General features: G+C 24.4%; 1 protein-coding gene across 2 annotated transcripts in view; it reads left to right on the top strand.

Annotated features, from left to right (window-relative positions):
- The window catches only part of LOC129975741 (glutamate receptor ionotropic, NMDA 2B-like), a 287,159-nt gene that overhangs the window by 191,349 nt on the left and 68,379 nt on the right, over positions 1-27,431 (top strand). For both annotated transcript variants that reach the window (XM_056088929.1, XM_056088928.1), the window contains exons 2-5: positions 16,757-16,944; positions 22,164-22,414; positions 24,932-25,115; positions 26,361-26,484. In XM_056088929.1, coding sequence (XP_055944904.1) covers positions 16,817-16,944; positions 22,164-22,414; positions 24,932-25,115; positions 26,361-26,484 — 687 coding nt within the window. In that variant the 5' untranslated portion in view covers positions 16,757-16,816. The remainder of the gene's footprint in view (positions 1-16,756; positions 16,945-22,163; positions 22,415-24,931; positions 25,116-26,360; positions 26,485-27,431) is intronic.

Below are 27,431 nucleotides of genomic sequence, written 5' to 3'. Positions count from 1 at the left end.
ATAAAGTAATTTTAGTGATAAGGAAAATTGTACAGAAGAGTTTTTCGATGAAAGTTCGCATTCAACTGATTTTGATATGTATGTTCAAACATAATTAATTTTTCTAGTGATAATGTATTTTAAAAAATTTATAAAATATATAAATATATCAAGAGATATATATACAGAACTTATAGGTTGATTTTTATACTAGTTCTTAACCTGTATATTTAAAATTTCCTAGAAAACTGTGCTATGAAAGTCACACAAGCCGATAAAAAAAGGGGCAATTTTACCCATTGTCATTTTTTTTCATATAATTGTTGAATTTTACATTATATTCTCTTCTATATACCTTTATATACTGTAAAAATAAATATGATTTAAAAAGTAAAAAGTAATATGCTTTTTCAAGAATATTATTTATTGTAGCATGTAATTTAAGAAGAAAATGTATGTTCCAAAGCATTTGCTTTTTTCAATGATAATATATTTCGGAAAATTTCTAAAACATGTCTATATATCAAGAAAAATATCTGCAAAATATATTGGCAGTTTTTCATACTAATACATTCATTGGAAAATTTAATTGGAGTGAAATGAAATACGGTCTCGTAGACCACACCTCCCCAGTTAAGGATTAAAAACAGAAATATACACCGTATGCTTAGTGAAATATGCACAAACATGCAAATCTAGAAGAGAATAACCAAGAAATTCAGTAAATTAAATAATGCTAAAAATAAATTATAGTATATTATTTTTTTAACATTAAGTAATTTCTTTAGTTGTGGCAATTGCATAATACATAAATAAAGGTGAATATAATATTAAATTAACCAAAAACAACGTTTTTTAAGAACCAAAGAAATTTAAGGCGATATCATAATTATGAACAAATTGAGATATAATTATCATACGTATTTGAAAGTATTACAAATTTTGATCTAGACAACATGCATATCAAGTGCTTTGAAGATTTTCGTATCACCATTTATTGTGCTTTCAATTATTTTGGAAAAAAATGTATTTCCTTTGTGTTTCTGAAGACAAAAAAAGGATTTACAAGAAATTACTAAACTAAGATTTCAAAAAGTGTTTGATTGATCTTGAAATTGCTAAAATTTTCAAATTTCATGAACAAAATTTTAAGAAGAAAAATTATTAAATGTTAAAAGTATCGTTAAAGCCAATATTATGCATATTTTATGAGAAACATAAATGTTTTGCTGTTACTTATATGTACACTCCGTACATTATATATATTTAACTGCGTACATTACATATATTTAACTCCGTACATTATATATATTTAAAGTATGTTTTCTTATTTGAAGTTTTTTTATGAATATGTTTCAATAAATATTATGGTTATCACACTATCGTTGCAAATATGTCTACCTTTATATATAATACTATATTAGTACTATTAAACTAAATACGCTATTACTGAAAACAGTCCTATTTATTTGGTTTTCTTAAAATAACTGTAAATTTTAAAAGATACCAAAATTTAGGAAATTATTGAATTTCTCCTATTCAAGCAACAAACTAGAGTTCAACCAATGCATTCTGTTATGCAATATTCGTTTTGCTACATATTCTTAAATACTATAATTTTATATTTGATCCTGAGAAAAAAAATGTATTATTTTATATTTTGTTATTTTAGTTTAATAATAAAATTTTAAACTAAAATAATTAAAATTAATTTTAATTCTTAAAAATTATCATCCATTAAATCATCATTCTGAGAAATATTCAAGTAATTAATTTTGAACTAAAAATAATTTCCTAAATTTCATTTTATTTACTTTTAATTTTATTTATTTTTAAACATTTCAGGCATAGGGATATGATTTCATTTTTCGAATTGAAACTAAAATGAAATATTAAATAATGGCTCTATAAACTATAAAATTAAAGACAATACTTTTGAAAATAACTTTTTTCTCATTTGAAGCTTAGTAAGAATAAAAGAGTCGTAAAACAATGAAACGAAGTAAAAATTTTGCTTGTTTTGAGATTATGGCATTGTTATTAGCCCTCTCTGTGTTATTCACAAATGTTGAAAATTAGTAAAACAATTTATGTTATTTATCTGAAATTAAATGCCAATAGGTTTTATAAATTTTAACAGATTCTTATTTAAATAATTCGGTTACCATTGCGTCTTCGAAAATGTATATAGGTTTTTGCGAAACGAAAACAGAAATTAAATCGTAAGCTGTTTGTTAGTATATTCCTATTTAATAAAATGCTTTACCATAATTATATATATATATATATATATATATATATATATATATATATATATATATATATATATATATATATATATATATATATATATATATATATATATATATATACAGAGAGATAATGGAAACGAAACATAGCATAATTATTTACTAGGTTTTAGAAACCTCAGCAATTTCTATTAGGCAATTTTTACAATGAAATTGATGAAATCTCAACAGAATAAACTACTGAAGTATTGTTATTAATCAGGAATAATTCTGAATTGACATATTTATACAAAGAAAATTGGAATTGATACATGAAAAATTGATATTTTTTTTTAAATGTTTAAATTATTTAGAAATAATGTATATTGAAAAAATGTGATTTCTTTTCAAAATAAGGCATAAGCTGTTAAATTAATTAGACTTTAAATTTTAAAATAGATGAACGCAATCTATAATAAAAATGTACAGATTATTTAACTATAAAACAAAATAGGTGAATATATTTTACGAAATTCTTATTCACTTGAATTTAAACATAAATTTGTAAAATATCCATTATACTAAGTTACCTAACTATTATACAAATTATTTACGATTAATTGTATTATGTTAACTAACTATTATACAAATTATTTGTAACTAATTACACCGAATCAAGTAAATCTTTCAATAATGCTATTTGTATTTGGAAGTTCCGCTTTGTTCCAGACAAACCATTACACTAAAAGCACCCAAATTTGGAATAGGTATAATTTAGAAGTAAAGTATGTTTTTTTTATAATTTATATATTTTTAGTTAATATTATTGCAAAAAATTGATCAAAGTATTTGAATTTTTTATTGCACGAAAATGAATTTTACACCTTTTTAAAATCCAAAGCATTATTTTTAATGATATTAATTTAATTACTTGTTTGTTACCATTATTTCCTGAATTTTGATATTTATTTAAAATATTCTTTTTGCATATTTTTCAAAGATATATTTCAAAATATGTATTTTCTGTCACATCAAATAATTAAACTCATAATCATTTTCCATTTGTTTAGATTAAAGAGAAAGATTATATTCATTATTGAACAGTTTGCATGGTGAATAAGAAAATTAAGTTGGAATAAAGTGGGGACAATTTGCAATTAAAAATATTAATAATGTGCAAGATTACGTTCTCATACACACTATAAATAGAAACATTGTAAGAGTATTAAAATAAAACGGTTTTAAAATATAACACACTTTGATTTTTATAAATACTTTGTTGGATGAACTTAAAACAAGTTATGTCTAAAAAATGTATTACCTATTAAACAGCATCAATGTTTACAGGGACGAGATGATCGTCAAGGACGGTTAAGAAAATCTATTGAACAAAAAATAATTGAATAGATTTTTGAGAAAAATTATTAATTAAAGAATATTAAATATTAAAGAATATTAAATTTTAGAATATAGAATATTAAAAAATTAAAGAATATTAACTTATGTAGAAAAGAAATGAATTTTCTTTCAAATAACGTAAAGAATTACAAATTACAAAATTTTAATGTCTTCACATTATATTAAAACTTTTTTTATCGACTCTATTAGTTTGATGATATGAGTCAGTTGATGTTTGATCGATAGAGATACTTCATGTCTCAATTTAAAAATAGCTTTCTCTGACTAAGCACCAAAGAAAAAAATTATTGTCAAAGAATCTTTTTTATACGGTTTAGAAATGGATGCAGTGATGTCTTCTTTCCTCTTACTTTTGGGGAATTTTTCTTTCTGCGGTAGGAAGTCAATGCACCTAGAGAAAATAGTTCATTCCATTCTATCTAAATGACGAGGATAAGAATTTCCTTTTTTTTCCCGCTTTTTGTGGATAAGGAAAAAAATGCTCTTTTTTCCTTTTATGACAAGGAATTTAACAATTTCTTTAATGTAAGATATTTCTTCTGCTCTTCTGATAAAGAAATATTCTTTACAAAAAATCGTATTCTAACTTTCTCCAGCTACTAATTGAATTAGAAAACTAACTTTAATGTTCTAGGAACTTGGATTTGGACAATATCTTCTGTTTTATTTTCCAGGAGCACAGAACTTCTCAGTTGCTACAAATTTCATCTTTTATTTAGAAGCTAGGAGGGAATAAACATTTTTTTCCGGTTTCACATTCCATTGATTTGAAATTACCAGAAACTACTAGATTTTCAGCCTTTCTCGGCTAATGTTAAAAATCCTTTTATTTCTCAAAACACCATTCTGCAAAAAAGTAATTAAATTCTTGTATGAGTATTTCTATGTGTGTTCTGAAATTATCTATCTAATGCGTTATTAGATTAATATAATATTAAATATTTCATTTCATAACAAATTAATATAGTATATTAAATATTGCAACCATCTTCCTTCATTCATATTTTATAAATCTGAAACTAAGATTTAACATGAATTATATTTACTTTAAATAAGTGTGTTTTCGGTATTTCCTTATTGTAAGGCTTCAAAATGAGTTAAATGATTTATAATTTAATTATTTCAAATAATAATTTTATTTATATATTTTTCTTTAAAATATATGTACTCTTCTGTATAGTTATAATAAATTTTTAATCATTTTAAGAATTGAATGTTTAGCTTAAAATTAAATCATATTTTGATATTAAAGATAAAGTATTTTTTAAGGAATTTTTAGCTCTTATCTTCCACAACATTTAACAGTTACTTTCATATTTACTTCAAATGTTGCCTGCTATATTTCCAAAATATTGCATTATGCTTATCTCGAACACCATTTAATGTTTCTCTCATTTAATCAACAGGCAATTTTATGTACCTATACAATATATATGATGAACAGCTTAAAGTATAATTAATAGTACTTTTGTTTAAGGGAAGGATATAGGCTCATGATAATTAACCCTAAGTTAAGTTTAATCATAATGAGCGTTTATTGAAATAAACTTTGAAATTCGGCCCATTTATTCTGTATTCAGCACATATATAAATATAAATAAATAGAATTAAAATACTAAAATCTTTCAAATCTTCCTTTAATTATGACTAATATGTCTCTACAGTAATAAATATGAATTTATCGGTTTGTTGGTGGTCAAAAAGTCTGATTATTCAAACTAGGCTAACGAAACTTGACTTATATATTTTGGATAATGGGTATGTGAAAGTTGGACTAATTTTTTAAAAATTTTTATCCGATGATTAATTAATAAAAAATTAAGCAATTTTATTCCGTTTTCTCTCAATAAATTCTAGAATTATTACAGCATAAACATTAGCAGCATCTTAAATTCCTAAACATTACTTTATTCAAGATCGTAATTTTTTTTAATATATTTCTATTTAATTTTTAACAATACGTCAACAAATTTTAAATGTCAATGTATTTTATTATTAAAGTGAAATCTTATTGCTGATGTTAATATTTCATTTAGGATTTTTTTTCAATATTGATGATAAAAATATGGTGATTCTGCTTATTTTTCCTTGATGAATAGGCTTCAATATCAGGTGAACTTTTTAATAAAATATTTGAAATTTTGTTATACTTATTTTTTGAGTTTAACATCAGAATCTAGCTGCAGTGAGAAAATTTTAATATTTAGCCATTTTGAGATACTGACATTCTTTCTTTTGAGGTAATTGGATTTATAAACAACAAAATTAGGGAAATTTATAGGACAACAAAAATAATAGCATAAGGTTATAAAATTTGTTTAAACATATTTTGCAGATGAAATCATTAGAATAAAACTGCACAGATTATTGAATTAAAATTTTTAACTACTATTAATGCTGGCAATTCAATTAGTCACCAGAGGTGGTAAATTTTAAATATTAATGTATTTGAATTTATTCAATGAATCTAATTCTAAATATAATAATAAATTTCTTCATACATTTAATAATTTGCAATATTTCCAAACATAGATATAATGAATTTTTGAAATTTAGACTGTCTGATTTTAGTGAATTTGAGCTTAAAATCATAATTCCACTTGATTTTTTTCTTGTATATTGGATTGATCAATGGAGTGAAATTTATTTTAATTCATACATTTTGTTATTGCACTGTAATAAATTATTTATATTTCAATTATAATTAAGGAGATTTCTAATTTATAAAATGATTAAAACAATTAAAATGGAATTAATTTTTGAAACGAGGATAACAATCTTAAATGTAAAATAATCTTGAATTCGTTGGCTAAGTGCTTCTAATAACTTTAAAATATATATATAATGAGTAATATTGTGATATATTGTACATGCATATAGCAATTCTACTTTATTTTTTTACTATAAATAATCTATTTTAAATGCATTATTTATTATAAAACTAGCCGCCTTTGGCGACCAGCCGGTTCGCCAATCTTAATGTTCGTTTAAATTTTAATAATTAAATAGGTTGAACCGGAGTTTAACCCCCTTCTTCGCCAAGTTGCGAATAACGCTCCAAAGCTGGCAATCTTTATTATGCACTATAATTGAACATCTGCTCCTTTGCTTTTGAACATTTCGCAAGGTCGTTGTTGGCGATTTTTAAAAATTGCTCCAAGCAGAAGGTTAAACTCCGGTTGTACCATTAAATATTTTACGCAATTCCAACTTTAATAGATTCTTCGGCAAAATATTTTAAAACTTCAAATTTTGATAGTCATATAATTCACTCATAATATTATAAGGGCCTTCAGTCATAGCCTGATATGTATCTCTCTAATTTTCTGTTACCCCTCGTAGAAATTATGCTTTAAATTAAAGTGTAAATGATTAATCTGCAATTAATATAATAATATTTTTTACTGAAACAAAGCATTTTTATTAATACTATGATTACTGATAATAGAGTCACTGAGCATTTAGACTTTATGGGCACTAAAGAATATCTTTCTTAATTTATGTAATATCTTAAGAATTTGTCAACAAAAATTTCTCAGATTCATCATGAACAGATCGATTCATTAACAATGTGTAATTTTAAATGCATCAAACACTAAAAAAATAAAATGAATCGTTTAAAATAATCGGTCAAAAACAGGTTTAAAAAAACTACTTAAAAAACGATGTACTTAAAACTATAAGCATATACAAAAAATATATAACTAACATAAATACAATTTACTTAAAAAAGCATGCAACGAACCTAAAAATAATTTAAATCATCCGTTGGTTGCCATGTCAACAGTCAGAAAACAATGTGCATGCGTGAATTTTCTTCGCCAGTTACGTTAACGCAAATGCGTGAATTTTTCTACGCCAGTTGGGGTAACGCTATGCAGATTATACATTTTTAATTTCCTTTATTCTGTGTTATTTTAATTCAAAAGTACTTCAGAATGAATCTGAAACATGGATTAATTAACAATGCTTAATTTTAAATGCATAAAACATTAAGAAAATAAACAGAATCGTTTGAAATAATCCGCCGAAAAATGTTAACCCTAGCCTCAATTCTGTTGGGAGAAAAAAATAACTGAAGCGTTACTGATTTGGCGGTGGGGAAAATAGAAGATTTTTTTGGCGGGAAAGTTAGTTTTTAACTAATAATTAAAATTCTAATTAAAATTTCAAAAAAAGGGACCCCAGGTGCACATTCCCGACCTCTAAGGTATACATGTACCAAATTTGATAGCTGTATGTCAAATGACCTGACCTGTAGAGCGCCAACACACACACACACATACACACACACACACACACACACACACACACACACACACACACACACACACACACACACACACACACACACACACATTGAGCTTTATTATAAATATATAGATTCCTGGCCAAACCTTTTCAGTAACAATCCGTAGATCATCATTTTCCTTCGTAGAATTCTTTAGTCACACTTTTTTATATTTAGAATGTTAACAAATATTTAAATAAAAATGAAAACAAAACAAAAACTATCTGGATTCAGTGCTGCCAAAGTTCCCGTTATATCAATCATAGAAACAGACTACGATAATTATTCGTAGAATTATAGTCAGAATAATGTGCAGAAAATAAAAATGAAAAAGAAAACAACAATATTTAAAATTCTTGAAAAATTACTTTAACGTTTACCATTGTCATATTTATTTGAGGTTCAAAATATTTATCGTCTGCGTATATTGCTGCTAACTTCACTAGTTAAATTCTTGGTGAATTTCAAAGTGTTACTGTCGTTTTAAATTATATTGCTGGAGTTATAAAATAAAGAGTTCTATTTTTCATGTTGGCACAAAATGAAGCTACAGATTTTTTTAATGCTTATATTCGGACTTCTTTCATTATTTCATTATTTATTTTTAATCTGATTTCAGTTTATACAAAAATATTTAAATTATAGCTTGGAAAAATATATTCATGTTTGACAAATTATTATTTCACTTGCCCTGCTTATAATTAATTATTATTTCACCAAATTAATATTTAATTAATTATTATTTCACCTTCTCTTACATGATATCTAATTGTCCCCACTCTAAGATTATCCACACTTCCTTTCTAGAAATAAAAAAAAAAGTTGTTTTTTATAGTTTTAGAATAAATAGGATCTTATCAACTTTAAGCATGCAATCAATGTATTTAACTGTAATAAACTGAATAAGAAAAAAAAAAGAACGATTTTACAAACGAAAGTAAGTGAAAGTTTCTGTTTGTAGAAATTCATATAAAGAAAACTTGTATTTTTTTCTGTAATCATTGAACTAAAAAAAAGGTTCTTTTTTTATTAATAAAATTAAGTGAAAATTTTTATTTGTTGAAATTCAATTATGGGAAAACCTAAATAATTTTCCTATAATCATTAAACTAGAAAAGTAAGATCTTTTTTACTAACGAAAAATGTGAAAGTCAATATATGTATAATTTCAGATATGGAAAAAAACATAATTTTTTTTCCCTGTAATCATTGAACTAGAAAATAAAGATCTTTTGTATTAACAAAGCTAAGTGAAAATTTTGTTTGTAGAAATTCAGTTATGGAAAAACCTAAATATTTTACTATAATCATTAAACTTGAAAAGTGAAATATTTTTTTTTAATAACGAAAGGAATAAAAGTTAATATTTATATAGATTCAGATATGGGAAAATCTAAATTTTTTTCCTGTAATCATTGAATTTGAAAAATAAGATCTTTTTTTTACTAACGAAATTAAGGTGAAAGTTACTATTTGTATAATTTAAAATTGGAAAAACTGTATGGTAACCGTTCACAGTAAATAGTATGTGATAATAAAGAGGAATTGCAAGTCGAACTTGTTATTTTGCATACAACTGGCGAGTGTTCATATGATGTTATTGTTAAGAAATCATTCCATTTGTTATCTTTGCAATTCGAGTAATTATCGAATTACTAAATCGATCATTAACGTCAATAATTCATTACAACATCATCATTAAAACTAATAGCTTCATAACTCTGAATAGAATATATTTAAAAAATTTATCAACAGGAAAAATTGAACATTTCACATTTTTAAAATTTCAAATACAGTAATTCAATTTTATTACAAGAAAGTTGCATTCAATTTTGGTATACATAAATACAACTAATTAAATCAGTACATACTGCTTTTTTTAACTAAAATTCTTCATCTCTTAAGAAATCGTCCATTTATTCCTCTATCTAATACACTGACCAATTATTTGAAATAACAAGCGACAAACTAAAACATCAAATCTTGTTTTTTGGACTCAAATGTCTAAATCCTTGTCCTAGAATTCTTTTTAGAAAGTGAAAGAAATGTTATCGTAAACTAAAATCCCCAATCTTCTTTGTTTTTACTATACCAAAGAATTCTAGAAAAAATGCTCCCTTAAAAAATATAAGGTTTCATTGCATTCTAATCTGTAGGCATAAGAATTTTAAATTTAATTGCAATAAGAGTAAAAACAAGAGTCCCTGTTTTTTAAACATTAAAAATTTTAAATAAGTAATAAGCTAGTATATTCAAAAACTATTGTTTAAATTACATTTTCAAAACATTTCATCTTCATTTAATGTAGCTAAGTTCGATATAGCTAGTTTAGATGTAGCTAAAATTTTGCTGATAAAAATAATTCATGCCTCATTTCAAAAATTACGTTCCCTAAATTATCAATAAAAAAATTAGTAGAATCTTTTTTTATGTAGTTTCCAAACTGAAAACCACGATGATTTCATTCTTTTGATTTTTGTGGAGTTTTATCTCTTTATTCAGATGTCAAAGCACCTGGAAAAAGAAATTCATTTCTTTTTATCTGAATTCCAAAAAGAAGAATTTTATTTTTATTTTTAGAAAGAAAGGAAAAAGTGGTGATTGTTTGCCTTTATCGAAAGAAACTTACTAATTTCTTTAATGTTTTTTTTTTTAATTTTATTTTCATGGATGGCATATCTTATACAAAAAAAGAATATTAAGTTCAGACTTTCTTCAGTTATTAATTGAATTGGAAAGCAAACTATAAAATAGCTGGAACAAATAGTATATTGGGGAATGTTCTTTTATTTCTTCTGTCTAACATCACAGAATTGGATTGTAATAAATTGGATTTTTTCGTTTAAAAGTCAGCAAAGAATAGATAATTTTGCGATGCCAGAGATTTCTCTGATTTCAAAATGGCTCCGTCAGCTGGTACTTCATATGTATTTTTACTCAATGTTCTGAGCTGCTTCTGTGGTATTTAATTTCTCGCCTTCTAAGCAAGAAATTAAATTCTTGCTCAAAAATGAATCAATTTAAGTCGCTTTGTTTGAATATTTTATCTCAAAGCTCTATTCTTACTGATTTCCATATTGTAAGAATTTGGGGAATGTATTTTTAATGATTTATTTAAATATATTTAATTTATTATTTTAAAAATTTAAATGTTTTATCTTATTGTTTTTTTTTATTTTTATTTCTATTTGTCTATTTTATTTTATTTCTATTTTGCAGATTTGAATATTTTTAAAGTGATTGTTTCACAGTTTTTATTCATTATGCAGAAAGTGTTATTTCTAATTTACTTTTGTAAGGAAAAAATAAGATGTATTGAATTAAAGGAATTTTTTAGATAAAATAATATTGAATATAAAAGAAGGCAATCAAACCCTTATTCGGATCAATTTTCATTTTACAAAGAAAATATTTAAATCATGATTTGTTTGTTTGAATCATAATTGAAACTTTAGAAAATAACTGATTCTCACTAAATGAGATGGGTTTTTTTTTTATATTTAAAGTAGATAATATTCCATTTTTCTCTGTATGTTTGCATTTAAAAAAGAGGACATATTGAAGAAATTACAGAAATATTTAAATTTTGAAAAATGCTTTCTCTTCATATTTAATAATGTAATTCTTTAACTTAAGAGCGTGACGAGCAATGATTTTAACAGACTGCAGAAAACGAGTTAATGAAATTGTGGAAATAACAGACCGATATTGCAAAAACATTCCAAAAATGCTCATTGCAAAAGATATTAATTGGTACATTTATTTTAAAAAGGCAAAATTGAAAAAAAGAAGTAAGGTAGTTAAATATGATGACGTGAAAAAATAGCGTGAACAATATAGTTAAAGTACAATAAAGTTTATAAAATGTAGTGTTTGAACCAGAATCTAAGTCAATTAATAAGAATATGCAGATTCATCTGTATGTTGATGAAAATAAATAATTTTCATTTAATTAATATAAAATCAATATAGAATAGAATGATGCCCTTCGTTTTCTAATTAAGTTTATAATTAAGAAATTTTAACATTTAAAATTATCTTAAAAAATTAAATAACTTAACTTTATGAAAACATTCACAAAAAGAAATTTGTTGTTTTTTATTTTATCACTGAGCTGTTCATTACAGAACCAACTATTTTTTAACAAGTATAACAAGTATTTTTAATGATATTCTAAGATTGTATTGCATTTTTATGCATGTGTATTTAATCTGAGTTGTGTCATGTTTGGAATGATAGAACTTTATAATTAATTTTTCACTCAATACAACTAAATTTAAAAACTTATTAACACTGAATGAAAATTATGCATTTGCAGGTTCTTGATAAAAATTACAATTCAAATACCTTCAGAACATAATTATTAATTAACGACTATATTTTGAAATAATTCATTTGGTTTCATCTAGTAGTGAATTTGAAAAAAATATTTATTTTAAGATTAGTATAAGCCATTATAAATATTCTTTAAAGAGCAAAATGTAGAGCCATATTTTGATGAAAAACATTAATGAAGGAGTATTTTAATAATTATTTTTTTCTTATTTTTATTTTACATGTATTTTATCAAACACAAAAACTATATTGAATTATTAGCATTTAATGAAAATTTCTATAAAAATAATAAAACAAATGAATGAATCATATAAAACTTTTAATGATAGCCAGAATAATTGCAATTATTAATTGATTTATAATCAAAAATACATGTTGTCTATTAAAACCTTGCTTTTTTTAAAATTACAAATTTATGAATGAGAATTTTACTATATATTTTAAAAATTTACACAAATAATTGATATTGTATATATTTTTATGCAAAAAAAAAATCACAATCATGTTTAATTATCTCATGTAATTAAACTAATGTATATTTCAGAAGCGCTGAAGCATTTTTTGAAGTATTAAATATCTGTATTTTCTTTTCTGATATTTTTTTTATATATAACAAAGTTAAGAGCAAATATTTTAATTAAAAGTGGAAAAATTCTAATCCTTTATGAGGAAGGCGTAATCAAGATTCTACAAAACAGTCATATAAGTGTAAACTCAAACTTGTTAACACAAGAGAATATAAATTTAATTCCTCCCTATTATTTAAAACGTTTATTTTTTGTAATATAAAAGATTGTACATGTGTAGTTGTATTAGAAAAAAATATGCATATCAGTAAATTGTTAATAAATATTTTTCGCATATATTGTACAAAAATAATTGTACAAATGTCATTTTAATGCAACAGGAATATACCAATTAATATTTCTCTCTATATATATTTTATATTCAATTGTAATTGGGTATTAACGATATAAATATCTATAAGATTTTTCAATAGCTCTCGGAGAAAAAATTTGAAACTCTAAGGAAAATTGTTGGTTCAAAATTTAAAAACTTGCTACCAAGATATGAAAGAAATTGCTTGAAATTAGTATCAATAAAAACTGAATAATAAAACAAATAAAACTCGTGTTGTTTAAAATATTTCGAAGGAAAAAATCCACAGTACATTAGTTGATTTCTACTTTCCAATTTTAAGTGAGATTCTTTGAATCTCTTTAACTAACCATGTACAAAGCATAACATTTAGAATTACCGATTCAAATGAGTAACCGATGACTGCCAGTTATATTTTCTGATCGAAAGAAAGGGAAGTATGTTACCCTAGATAAATGTCAAGATGCATCATCAGAAACGTCCCAATGAAATAATAAATGATGATTACAATTAGGTCATCATCATCAGGGATGAAATACAACGAGTCGTTGCAGAGTGTAATGAAAGAAAAGCTTTTTCTCATAATGAGAGTTGTTGAGTTTTCTATGAAATACAATTCTTTTTTGTTGAAGCATAAGAATCTTCATTATCTATTTTTATAAAATGTAATGACTGGATATATTTTGTCTATTCAATTCATCTAGCAAAAGATAGAAACTAATGAGAGAAAATTGTAAGAAGTATTTTAAATAATTTAAAAAGATTCTTTTTATATGTAATAACTGATTAATAAGTAATAATTAATTTAATAAATTATTGAGAATTAAAAACTGTTTTCAAAGCTTAAAACATATAATTAAGAACTGTAATTCAAAATCTATTGTTTAGATTGAATAATTCAAAACTCAATTTTATTTTTAATATCTGATTATACCAGGAATTGCTCGGAATAATAATATTAGCAAGAAAATTATTGTAAAAAAAAATGTTAATCACGAATTACTAATCCTCCCCGCCTTAAGGCTATTGAATAATTATGAATGACCGGAAGATCATGGTAGTATTAACTAGTATTACGGTTGAATGTCATCACCAGCCACAGTAAAACCTCTCCCGTAGGAGGTAGATACCGCCATCTGTAAGGAGTTTTAAAAAATGTTAAGGATTTAATTAATGGACAAGGAAAAATCTCTATTTCTTTCCTAAAAATCCAATATTCGTGAGTAGAAATAAATTGTAATAATTATAGCAACTGGAAATTTATAGCCAAATATGAATTGTCACGTCAGTTTTATACAATTACCCTTATCGTGTAAGGTATGAACATCATGTCCGTTAAAGTAAAAATACACTAATAATAGCTTTCTACAAAATGCCAACATGGAAACCAATGAATTCATTTTCAAAAAATCATTCTTTATGCATAAAAAATGATTCTATACTTCTTATGATTATTATTCTTTTGTGATTAATCATTATAATTATTATTCTTATATGATTCCGGATTAATAAAAGTTATTATTCTTTTTGAATAGAAAATGATTTGTATAAAAATATTTACTATCTAACATAAAATAATAATTTTAAGTTGTATATTAATGGTATTACACAAAATCCTCTTATCATCTGCAATATTATTTTTAATTAAAATGAAAAATTGTATATTTAATATTTTAATAATTATTATTTTTTTTAATTTAATAATAAAAATAATTAATTTGGAGGAACAACACTTTGACAATAATATAAATAATCTATAATTTACAAATCGAATGTTTTGATACAAAAAAGCTATTATCTATTTTCAATAAATAATATACTGACAACACTAAAGGTAGAACAACAACAATAATTTGAAATTATAGCAATATATATATATGCAGTAGTTTAGATTTCTAAAATCTATGACTTTTTATGAATGTCATTTTTATACAAATAATGTCCGATTCTTAAAACATGTTACATACGTTTAATCTTTTGATGTATTCATCTGAATTCAGCACGTCTTTTGATCATTCACCAAACAGCTAATCAATCATATTCAGTAGTTGATATCAGTTTCATCACTTGTGCCATTAATCATTTTGACAAACCCTACAAGTACCCTTACAAACCTTCCAACATTTCCAGCTGATTAACGTGCTTTAAATATGAGAACATTGCACAAGCATCCAAATTTCAATACAAAAGACTAAATATTTAACTAGTTCTTTTCACTAAAATTGAAAATTATTCAACGTTTCAAGTACATAAGTTTTTTTTATGTAATATAATTTAATATGTGATTTTAAACTATTTGAACTACTGCCATATTATAATTGTAATGTACGTGCGTTTTTTGCATCAATCAAAAATAAGCATTCAACTTCTCGAGTTGTGTTATAATTATATGAATTCGATGTGTTGTTTTTTTATCTATAGCAGATAGATAAATAAAATGATAAATTAGAACAGTGATTCTTATATATAGTTTGCTATATAATTGCTTTCTAATTTTATTTAGATACCATATTAGAAAAATAAGAAAATATTTCAGATATTCTTTTATAAATCATAGGTATTAGCTTAACAGCAATTTATAAGAATTGAATAATTATTTCTCATCTCACAAAATAACTTTTTATCTATAAAATAATGTAAAAAAACCTCATGCATAAATTACACTTAAACAAAGCATCCTAAAAATTAAGTTATGTTTTCTTTTGTCTATACAATTCTTTTCCTTTCTTAATTAACGATTAAAGAAAAAAAAATTGATAAAGACATGAAAATTTTAATATTTCTATCTGAAATATCTTAATGGATCTTTTATATGATGTTTAAATATCTTCCTACAGTGCTGAATCTATTGCTGAATGATGTTTGATTTTTTTCTCAATTTCTATATTTCATTTTCTATTAACAATAGCAGTTATTCTAAGTAACATAATTTCCAAAACAGAACTGAATAAAGCAAATTTTGGCCAATTTACTAAAATTGATTTTTTTTACACAAATTATAGCAATACTTATGCAAAAAAAAAAATCAAAAACAGTAAACTTTTCTTGTTAAATATGTTAAAAATTCTAAAGCAAACGATTTCAATTTTTATTTATTTATTTTATTCCTTCTCAGTTAGCATAATGTTATAAGATTTTATATGTAAGTATATTGCGCAGATAAAAAGAATTTTATATTTTTTGGAAGATTTATTTTAATTATATTTTACAATATATATGAGCTTCATTTTGTTGAAAATGAATTATTATCCTTGTACGTCATCTAAATACATTATTCTTTTTTTTTCTTTTTTGATTGCTCTTCACAACTTCTTTTATTTCATGTGAATTCGGAAAATAATAAATGACTATTAACTTTTCAAAAAGTCTTTAGAAGATGTATGAAATCATATTAGATGAAATATTTGAAAATAAAAATGATTAATATTTGTAAAAAAAAAATAGAGACGCCTAATGAAAGTTCTTTTAATTTACATTCATAACAATATGATGTTATTGTACTTATTTGTAAAAACAAAATTACAATAATTTAAATATCAAGTAAGAAATTTCAATTTTGCTATATCTATTTTTTAAATTACTGATGCTATTTATGACTAATATTATTCATTTTATATTTTTATAGAGAGTTGCGGAGTCTAAAATTCTTCAGTTAGCTCCATCAGTTGAACATCAAGCTGAAGCCATGCTAAGTATTCTAAGACGATATTCTTGGCATTCTTTTGCTGTGATTACAACTCAGATAGGAGGGCATGAAGATTTTGTACGAGCAATAAGAGATTTAATGCAAAAAACATTATACCATGAGTTTAAGTAAGTTCACTTCATCAATTATTGCTTCTTGAACTGCATATCGATAAGGTTTCTTATCCATGAAGTTATTATTGTTCTTTTGAGAAATTTTAAACCAAAGACAATATGAAGGTTTCATTATTAATTTTCAATCAGCTAATATAAACATATTTCTAAGAGGTGAAATGTTGCAATGACATAAAAATTATATTTATGTTGTTCGAATCAATAAATACAAGGGAAAAAATAGGATTAGAATTTTGTAAAGGGAGCAATAATAAATGTTATCCTTGAACTTAATAACACTTAACACCACACCTCAGTTTATAGATTTTATTTGTCCCCTTTCCAGTTAGGGATAGATATAGGTGAATGAAAGAAAGAAATATGAAATAAGAAAACGAAAAAAAAAAAGTAAAAGAAAAAAAATATTTCTTTGCAATCAATTGGTAAGAAACTTACAAATGACAAAATACGAATACATATAGCATGGCAAAAAATAATAAAAATTAGCTTGAAAAAAATCTAGAGTACAATAAAATTGAATAAATGAATATGATGATGTACAGTATGAGTGAAAAAACAAAGCAATTATAAAATATGAGGTATTGGAGTAGACTAATTGATATACTATGAATAAAATAGGAGTGTAAAAATATTACATGGAACAATTGATAGTATTAATCTAATTGGAATATTTCTCAATAATAAATTAGAAATTTAATCATGCTTATGATTCTTTATATTTGAAGATAAATTATTAAGGATTTTTTGTGTCAGATACTTTCTAGCGAAAAGGTCTTAATAATAAATTGAGTATTTTTGATGCACTAATATTTTTAATAAAATTTAATACAGTACTCTTCGTAAACTAAAAAGTCATGCCACTTTTATTATCTCTAATTTAGTCAATGAAGTGGCAGATGTTTCATGAGGCGGCCATATAAAATAATCCTAAATTCATGGAAATAAATATATTCAAATCTCTTTTTACTTGGTCAGTTTTAGATGGAAAACATTGCCTACTGTTTTTATTTCTGAGAAACTTTAGTGATATCAAAAATTTCTTATTAAATATAGCTAAAAGGACCAGAGTCTGTGTAAAAATTTAGAATTGGCAATTTTACAACAGTATATTTATTGATTAAATTAATATAAAAATAATTCATTACACCATTTATAACATTCCTCCAACAGGAAGCACATGTTTAACTATGACGATTCGGAAATCAGAGATCTATTCTTTCTATCAATGTATATATATGAAAAAAATCAGAAACTCAATGTAAAGATACTACAAAATTTATGGATTAATTAATTTAGAAAATTTTCATTATAATTATTAGGGAAAAAGAATGTTTAAATAAATTAGAGATTTTCGAATCTTTTTCTCTAAGGTTTGGTTAATTAATTTGATAAAACATTTATATCAGATTACTGCCGAGGAAAAACAATTGTGTCTTTAAAATTATTGAAAGTTCTATTAAATCTTTTTCTATCTATGTTCAGCGAAAGCATAAGATAATCGACTCAAAAATAATTCTCCTGAAACGAACGAGTGTTGTACTTTTCATGGTATTTAGATGTAATCAATAGTCCTCTGATAATTGATAAAAATACTCCATTTAATTCTTATAATTTATATTTTTGTATTCTAACACTAATTTCTTTCTTTGTTATATGACAAATCTTAATTTTTACAGGGTTGAATGAAAAAGGAATTTTAATTAAATTTTGAGATATGTGATTTCTGAAGTGGATTATTATACCAAAATAAACATAGTTTTTTTTTCTTACAATATTTTTCCTCTGAAACTAAATTTCATTATTGAACTTAAATCTTCTCTTGTCCATATATGTATTTTTAATTCTTATAATAAAAATAATATATACTGCAGGGATGGTTTCCAATAAATTAATTAGACTGGTTTCCTTTTTTACTCGCATTACACATTCATTTTGTTCAATTTGAGTTTTTGTTATTTGCAAGAAGCAAATTTATTTCCTGCGCATTATAATTGAATTAAGATCAGATTTATCTAAATTGGAATCTGGATAAATTTGATTATGATATGATTTATAAGCATTATTATATCTTTTAAACATTTATTTCACTAAACATTTTGGAGACTAAACCTTTTATTATTTTATTTCATTAAACAGATTATATTTTCTTTCTACAGGATAATACAAGGAATAAGATAGAAATTCGGCCTTTTTTATAATATCATTATTAGTTTCTTTATATTATTCCATTAAAAGTAATAATGAATTCTTTAGAAAAAGCCTTATTCACCATAATCGTATATAATGAACCCGTTAAATATAACAACCAAAAAGAAAATAATTGAATTCGGATAAATATCATTATACCTAATTTACAATAATTCCATAGAAAGGATGGATACAAAGCATGAATAAAAATGCATGGATCTGTTTACTTTTTACGAATTAAAATATTAAAATATAAATTCTTATATAATTACATTTCTCAAGTAAAAAAAGTAGTTGTTTGCATAAAAAAAGGAATCATAAGAAGTTATTTAAAAACTTTCAATATTCAATGAATTCTAAAGTCAGTTTATAATTTTGTTTCCTCTTTGGAGAAAATTTTGGATTTTTCTTGAAATATCTTTTATCTGTGCTCATAATTTATAATTTAAAAATTAATCTTAGAAAAAAAAAATCAAACAATTTCAGAATGAATGAATAAATTTTCAGACCAGTCTGTAAATATTTACAAGACAAATAGGACGAAAAATATACTAGCTTAATATATATCCTAATTTTATAGCATTTTTAGAATAAAAGTCAGTGAATTTACTTAGAAAAACAAGCAATAATAAGTGTTTAATAAAGATTTTTTTTCTATTCATTACCAGAAATTCAAATATTTTTACGGTTTAAAAATGCCCTTTTTGGAGATAGCTAATTAATAAAACAAAGCGAAGATCTATTTACATATTTCAAGAGATTGATACAAAATGGCACATGAATAAAAGGGGGTATATTCGAAATTTTAATACATAAATTTGATTTTGTTTTAATTTTATGCTCTAAAGCAAGTTTATAAAAATAATATTTTTAAAAACCTTTAAGAAAATATTAGCATATTATTACACATTTACAGTAATTGAATTTTAAAATTAAATCTTTAGTTTAAAAGTGAAAAATTATCAAATCTTCATTGTATAACTTGAAAACATAATATGCAGTTTTTATTTTATTTATGTGCGTTCAGGAAAGCATTTAATAAAGAAAATTATCCTTATTAATGACTTAATGATAAGCAGCATATAAGTGGAATATGATGATTCTTCAGACTTCCATTTGAACAGATCAATTTTTATAAACCGTTGATGATGAATTCCTTCCAAGTTATTAAATTATTAAATTGATGCTGCAAAAAAAACTTGATCAATTCCTTTTGCCGTTAAAAATTATTATTTCTCTGTTTTTAAAATTATCCTTTAAAATCTTGCTAATTAGTTCTGACAACCGCACTTAGAATGCATTCCTATTTTCCAGCTAAAAATATTTCATTTACTCCTGAAAACCTGCACTTCCTTTGCTTTCGTTTCAATTGGTGCAGTGAAAATTTCTTTTAATCATTATCTCTACTTCAATTTTCTCACCATTTAAAGTTCTGCACTTTTCACAAATCCAATGTTTTTATCGAAGAAAAAATGATAGGAGAAAACAATATAACTTTTGGAATTCCTTTAGAATCATTATAAATTTTGCTAAAAGCATTCAAAAAATAAAATACAAATAAAAAAAATAGAATAAAATACAATAAAATAATAACATAGAAAAGTTCAAAATGTTACTGATGCTTGCCTATAGCATATTAATAAATCTCCTTATTTGGAAATTGACTACAGATATTCCAACATTTACTAAGTTATGAAAAAAAAAATATTTGCACAGAAAGGAAATTTGATATCCTTAAAAACTTTCCTGCATGCGTCGATGATGACATTCTCTTTTGTCCTCAGATTCAAGAACTCACAAACTGTTTGCACGTCCTTCAAAACTTGAAGCAATTGTCATAGAGAACGATTGACATAAAATTTCTTTTAATAACTGTTAAATCATTACTTTAAAACCAAGAAACTCATTGTCAAGAGACATTCACTGATGTAAGAGAATTTTTTTAAAGCGGTATAGTAGTTCAAAGTGAGGAAAACAAAATATTGATTGATTTCCAATTTTTTGAATATTTAATTAAACTTTGCCATTTGACAATTTTCTTTCACTTATTTTGCATAAAATCTGTGGGATATTTTAAATTTGATCAAATTGTTTTGGAGATGTGGAAGAGTATTGTATAGCCACAATTGCTTTTATTAATATTATTTCCACAATTATATTATTTTTCAAATGTTAATAATTTCTGAATCATGATAATGGTATAAAAAATTCACGAACTTTTGGAACTTGATTTTTGATCTCAGCACTTTCTAGCCTTCTTCATTACCGAAAACTACATTTCATTAAACTCTGCTTTATAAATTAAATAATTTAACTAAAACTTTGTGGTTTATTAAAGAAATGCTTTTACTGAAAATTTGCACTTTTTAAACGAAAAACTTTCTCCTTCTCACTACTAATAATGAATTGCACTGTGATGAAAGAACATATAAGATGTAAACGGAGTTTCAACTAGATACTTATAAATGGAATTCCACATCAGATTGCTTAAATGCAGCAATTATCTTACATTCATTTAATTAGGTAAATATATCCAAAACATTTTGAAATATTAGCTATGATAGTTAATTTTTTTATATTTAATACTAATCAGAATTCATTTTTTTAAATTTATTTCAAAAAATTGACCCAAAATGACACGGACATAGTTGATAAAAAATTATTACGTGTATGATTGTAAACAATGCAAATTACTTGCATTGTCAGAAATCAGAAAAAAATTGCTGCAGAAATCTGCTAAAATCAGAAAAAATATATTTGTTCTCTGAAATGATCATCATTCATTATTTCTCGCACTCCACCGAATGAAATAATGAAATATTTTTAAAAATAATTTTATCCCAATCAATTTGTTGAACAATATTGTACCATAATAATCGATATTATATTATGTTATCCACTATTAAAATATAATATATTGCTTAATATTTTAAGTATATAATGCGAATACTGTTCACTTTTACATAATTATTACTGTACAATATCAGTACAATAATGATCAAAAGTAAAGTAATAATTATTTGCAGATTCACGATAGTGAAAATAGTTACATTGAAAGAAACTGAAAGGGAAGCAATCCGTAGTGAAATGGAAGATTTGGCAGACAGTGAAGCACGTATCATTCTTCTTTTTGCCTCGAGGCAGGAGGCATTCGAAATCATGGGGGCGGCGAGAGATTTGGGCCTCACTGGCAAGCACTATGTGTGGATTGCTGCTCAATCAGTGATTGGAACACAGCTGGATACTCCACCAGGACATTTCCCACCAGGAATGTTAGGTAAAAGTACCACATAATAAAGTTTATCTTATCGTTTCTAGAGAAATTAGCCCTTCATGAAACATGGATTTTGTTCTGATAAAATGGTTTCACTCGTACTAAACCATTGTTAAAGTACTTTTACACGCCTTGCTAGATAGTAGCGCCATTATAAAAATTGCGACATTTATATGATATAAAATATATATTTACCATGTTTTGGAAACTGCAGATACCTACTATAAAATTTTTTAGCATCTAAAAGTTGTACAGCAATATGGTTACAATATTTTTACGAAATTTTGAAGTACCAGAATGTCAGATAACGTCATGGAAATATTATAAAATATTTCGTCTTAATAGATATAATTTTATTTTATATTGTAATAGTATTGTAAAGTTTTAAAGAAGTCTTAACAACTGATATGTCTAATTGTACAGTTAAAATAAAAAAAGCCAAATGCTACTTTTAGGAGCTGTAGTTGAACAGAACAGATGTCTACTATGTTTATATATGCCATGCTTAAATCAAGATTATTCTTTCTTTATTGAGCAATATTTCCCTAAATATTTTCTAAAATGCTTTTATTTGACTACTAGCTTAAATAAACTACTTTGTATGTAGAATTGAATGTGCAATTCAATAAAATGTCGCAGGTTCTTTTTGTTCCCAGTGGTTTTTGTGTTCTAAAGGGACTTGCTTTAGGAGAGTTCCTTATAGTCGAAAAACAATACCAAAGGATGCTGAACAATATTCATACATATCTTCTTTTTTAAAATTTTTCAATATCTGTAAGCAATAATTTTTAACAAAACCTTTTAGATTTTAAGTATTTTATCAAAATGAACTGCATGGATTTTTTTAAAAATATAAACGATTTTTTTTTGGATCTATTATTAGTCAGTGCAGCATCATATATATATATGATCCCTAACTGAAAATATCTTGGAAAGTTTATTTTAAATGTTGTGAAATTACATTAAACTATTTTACTCTATTAAAATATTTTACTCACCTTAATAAAAATAAATATTTAATTCTCTATTTAAAATATCGCATTAAGAAAATGAAACAAGAAAAATTCTCAGAGATTTGAAATGTGTTGAAACTTTAAGTAGATAAAGAATTTAAGGATTTTTTCAGCACATCCATGCGTACAATATAATTTTACATATAATTAGAATCGATAGAAGAATATTTGTCACAATGTACTTTTCTATGTTTGAGAAATGTAATGTTATTCTTTTACAGTGAAACAAAATAGAATAGAGTTCGTTTTCAACGAAGCTTTCTAACGAAAATTTCAGAAGAGACTTCACTTTCAATTACATTTATATGTTATTTAATCCCCATGCTACGTTTCTATTCTGTCTTTCTTTTTTATGCAATACTTCAAGGCATCTCATTTGTTCAAATTCCAACAAATTGCATATATGCTTCCACATTATCTTGCTCTATTACAGGAAATAAAGATTTTTCTAATTTTCATCATGTTTAGGAAGATATTGTAATGCTTGAATACCCCATGTTGTGAAGTGTTTCCAAAAGTAATGAAGATAATAAGTGATTGATGATAATGTAGAGGTCATTTTAAAAAAATTCCCCAAAAGAAACATTCATAGTGCTTGAACCAATAAGAATATATAGCATCAAGAAAATGTGTTTGAATTTTGAAGAGTGAATATTCTTATGAAAAAGTGTATATTACTGTAAATATTAATTAGAATGTGTGCTGAAATTAATGAAATGTTTAGGTACGTTTCTTTATATAGATTAAGTAAAATATTTATTTATGTATCACTTTTACAACATAATTTATTAATTTCTATTTAATAATTTTTCTTTCTAAAAAAGTTCCCAAATGAAACAAAGAGATACCATTAATTTGAAACTCGGTTAAATATTATTTTAGCATTTTTCTTAAATGGTTTCTTTAATAACTGCTATGTTTTAAATATTATGGGACAAGCAAAAGTCATAAATAGGTTTTTTTTGGGGGGGGATAATGCATTAATCCATTAGCAATGGATAAGCTCCGTTCTTTTGCAAATTATAAACATATGAACCTAGAACAGTTGAGGTCATCATTAAAATGTTTCAAAACGGCAAATATTTGTTTCTGAAAAAATTATTAAAGTTATTTTTTGCATCTACATTTGTTGGCTGTATGAATCTTAGCTGTCTTTTTAAGTTTATTTAAATATTAAATATTAAGCATCTTAAACATTAAGAATAAAAATAAATATATAAGACTTTTTGGTAAGTACACTGTAGAAATAAAATCAAAAGCTATTTATAAAAACGTATCAAATTGTGATTGCTGAATATCTTAAATACTTCAGTTTCTAATCCTTTTTAAATCATTTGTAAAAATTCAGCTTTCCAAAGACAAAATGTAATTCAAGTTTATTTCATTCTAACTTCTTGATATTCAAATTTATATTTCAAAATACAATTTCATAATTGAAAAATACAGTTTAAAACTAATAAAATATATATTTCCCTTTAACTTGTGAGTAACAAATATTTGTTTTCAGGTGTTTATTTCAATACCACAATAAATCGACTCTTTGATGAACTTGAAAGAGCTGTTACTGTCTTCGCTCATGGTCTAGAGCTGTACTTCAATGACCAGAGAAATTCAAATACCAATCTTCTTCCAAATTTAACGTGTAACGGAACAGGTCAGACTCGTTGGAATAAGGGCGACTTGCTTTTTAAGTCAGTATATTTTAAATTTTGTGTTATAGTTATTTTAATTAGAATTTGTAAATTTATATCTTCTACACTGCAGCATTTTTCTGAATGCTATTTATTCAGTATAATAATTTCATAGACATTCAATATAAGAAGAAATACCTATGTATATATATATTTTAAATTTTCGTTTTATTTGTAGAGAGGTATTATTAATTCATCCGTCACCAACTGTGTACTTCATTTTACTTTCACTCAGAATTTTGTAAGTCATGAAAAACACAAATTAATTTATTCTCCGCGTATAAATTGCAATTGTTATATTTGAAATTTAATATCTTATATTTTTAGTAATTTATTTCTAATATATAAATTTAAGCCAAGCTCAAATTAATAAAAGACATTTTTTTAATAAATGATTATTATTAAAACTAATGAAGAAATTTCATGACAATTATGAAGAAATATTTTTTTAAGTATTTTATCAATTTTAGCATAGTAAAATATATATCACATATGATGTCAAAATGAAATATCATTTCAATGTCATATGTCATATATGTTTTGAAAGTTATGTTCAGCCAGTTTTAGGGGGAAAGTTACACCTCTTATCATATATCATATCAATATCTTGTATCTGTTATTGAAAGACATATTGAGCTATTTTTAATTAAATGATATATCACAAATCATATCAATATCATATATCGTATCAATATCACATGTCATATATTTTGTTGAAAGCTATGTTCAGCTATTTTTAAAGTAAAAACTGTATAAAATATCATATTAGTATTGTATATCGTATCACTAACACTGTAGTTATATTCAGCAATTTTTGAGGTAAAAGATTTATCACATATCATATATTTGTCGTATATCTAATCAATATCACATATCGTATCTGCTGTACTGAATAGTTGAATATCTGAAATCTATATTCAACTATTTTTAAGGTAAAATACATATCAAACAAAATATAGATAGTATATTTATAGTTGAAACTATTACTTTATTTTTAAAGTAGAAGAAGGTTCAATAAAATTAAGAATAATAAAGATAAATTATAAAAGAATCTTAAATAAAAGATACTATTATTTTTAAAATTATTTATTGCGATTTTTTTTCATTAAGATGAATTATATCATAATTTATCATAATAAACAAATCATTTCTATCATCTACAACTTCATTTTTAATTAAGATAAGAAAATACGTGTCATCATAAAATTGGATTAAGAATTTATACTATGCGTGTAATTATTTCAGATATCTAAGAAATGTAACAGCCTCAGTGAAGCAAGGTCCTAGTATCAGTTTCAACATGGACGGTTCTTTGAAATACGTTGATCTTCAAATATTGAATTTGAATAACAAAGGAGTTTGGGAAAAGGTAAAAGAATTTTTCTATAAAATTTAATAAAATGAACGTTTAACAATAGACTTGAATTCGGTTAAAAATCCAAGTTAACCGAATTCAAATTACCTTAATTACTTCTGAAATTGGAAATCCAAAAGATATGTATTGAACAATAGGAGAATAATCATTATTTTAGATTACCTCATGGTATACTGAAGAACACAGTGAATGATTGTTTTGTGAGGTACTATCAATGAGAAGATGGGGATGACTGCTGTACGAAAACCTTTGGAGAAACGCAAAAAACAATCAAAATTACTAATTTTTTTTTCATTTTGAATAATTTACCAATATGCAATAAATGTCTACCTCAGATAAAATTCTTCTAACCGACATTCATTTGGAAAAGACGACAATTATTGACACAAACTTGGTGTCCAAGTGTAGAAAAAGCTCATTTGTTACACCATAATGCAAGTTTTACCGTCACCTAGTGTCAAATAACAGAATTAGGGTTCTCATCTCGAAAATGGGTACAAGATACAGGAAAAATTTCATTATACAACTGTACAGTGAATTCGGTTTAATACGAAAAAGCATATTTATTGAGCATAATAATGATAAGAACAAAACGTGTAAAACATTTTTGGTGTTTGAATGCAATTTTTAATAAATATGTATTTTTGCTGCATTTATTTATTTTAACCAATTCAAAATGTTAATAATATTTCAAAATTTAACTCATAATTTTTTTTTGAATTTGAAATGTTGTGTTATTTTATATTTCACAAAATTCAGAAAGTTCCATAAGCGGCTATAACTATGCAATGAAGTTTTATCTTTAGTATGTAAATTTTACTCTATAGATGTTCCAACTTATAGATTTTCACATAAAAATTTCTTATAATATAGCAATTATACGTTGTAATGAATAGGCATCGGTTTCCTTTTGCATTTCAGACTACCCATGAACAAGAATA

The sequence above is a fragment of the Argiope bruennichi genome, chromosome 7 (assembly GCF_947563725.1).
Source record: "Argiope bruennichi chromosome 7, qqArgBrue1.1, whole genome shotgun sequence".
NCBI classification, from domain to species: Eukaryota; Metazoa; Arthropoda; class Arachnida; order Araneae; family Araneidae; genus Argiope; species Argiope bruennichi.
This window is presented reverse-complemented; position numbering and strand designations above follow the sequence as displayed.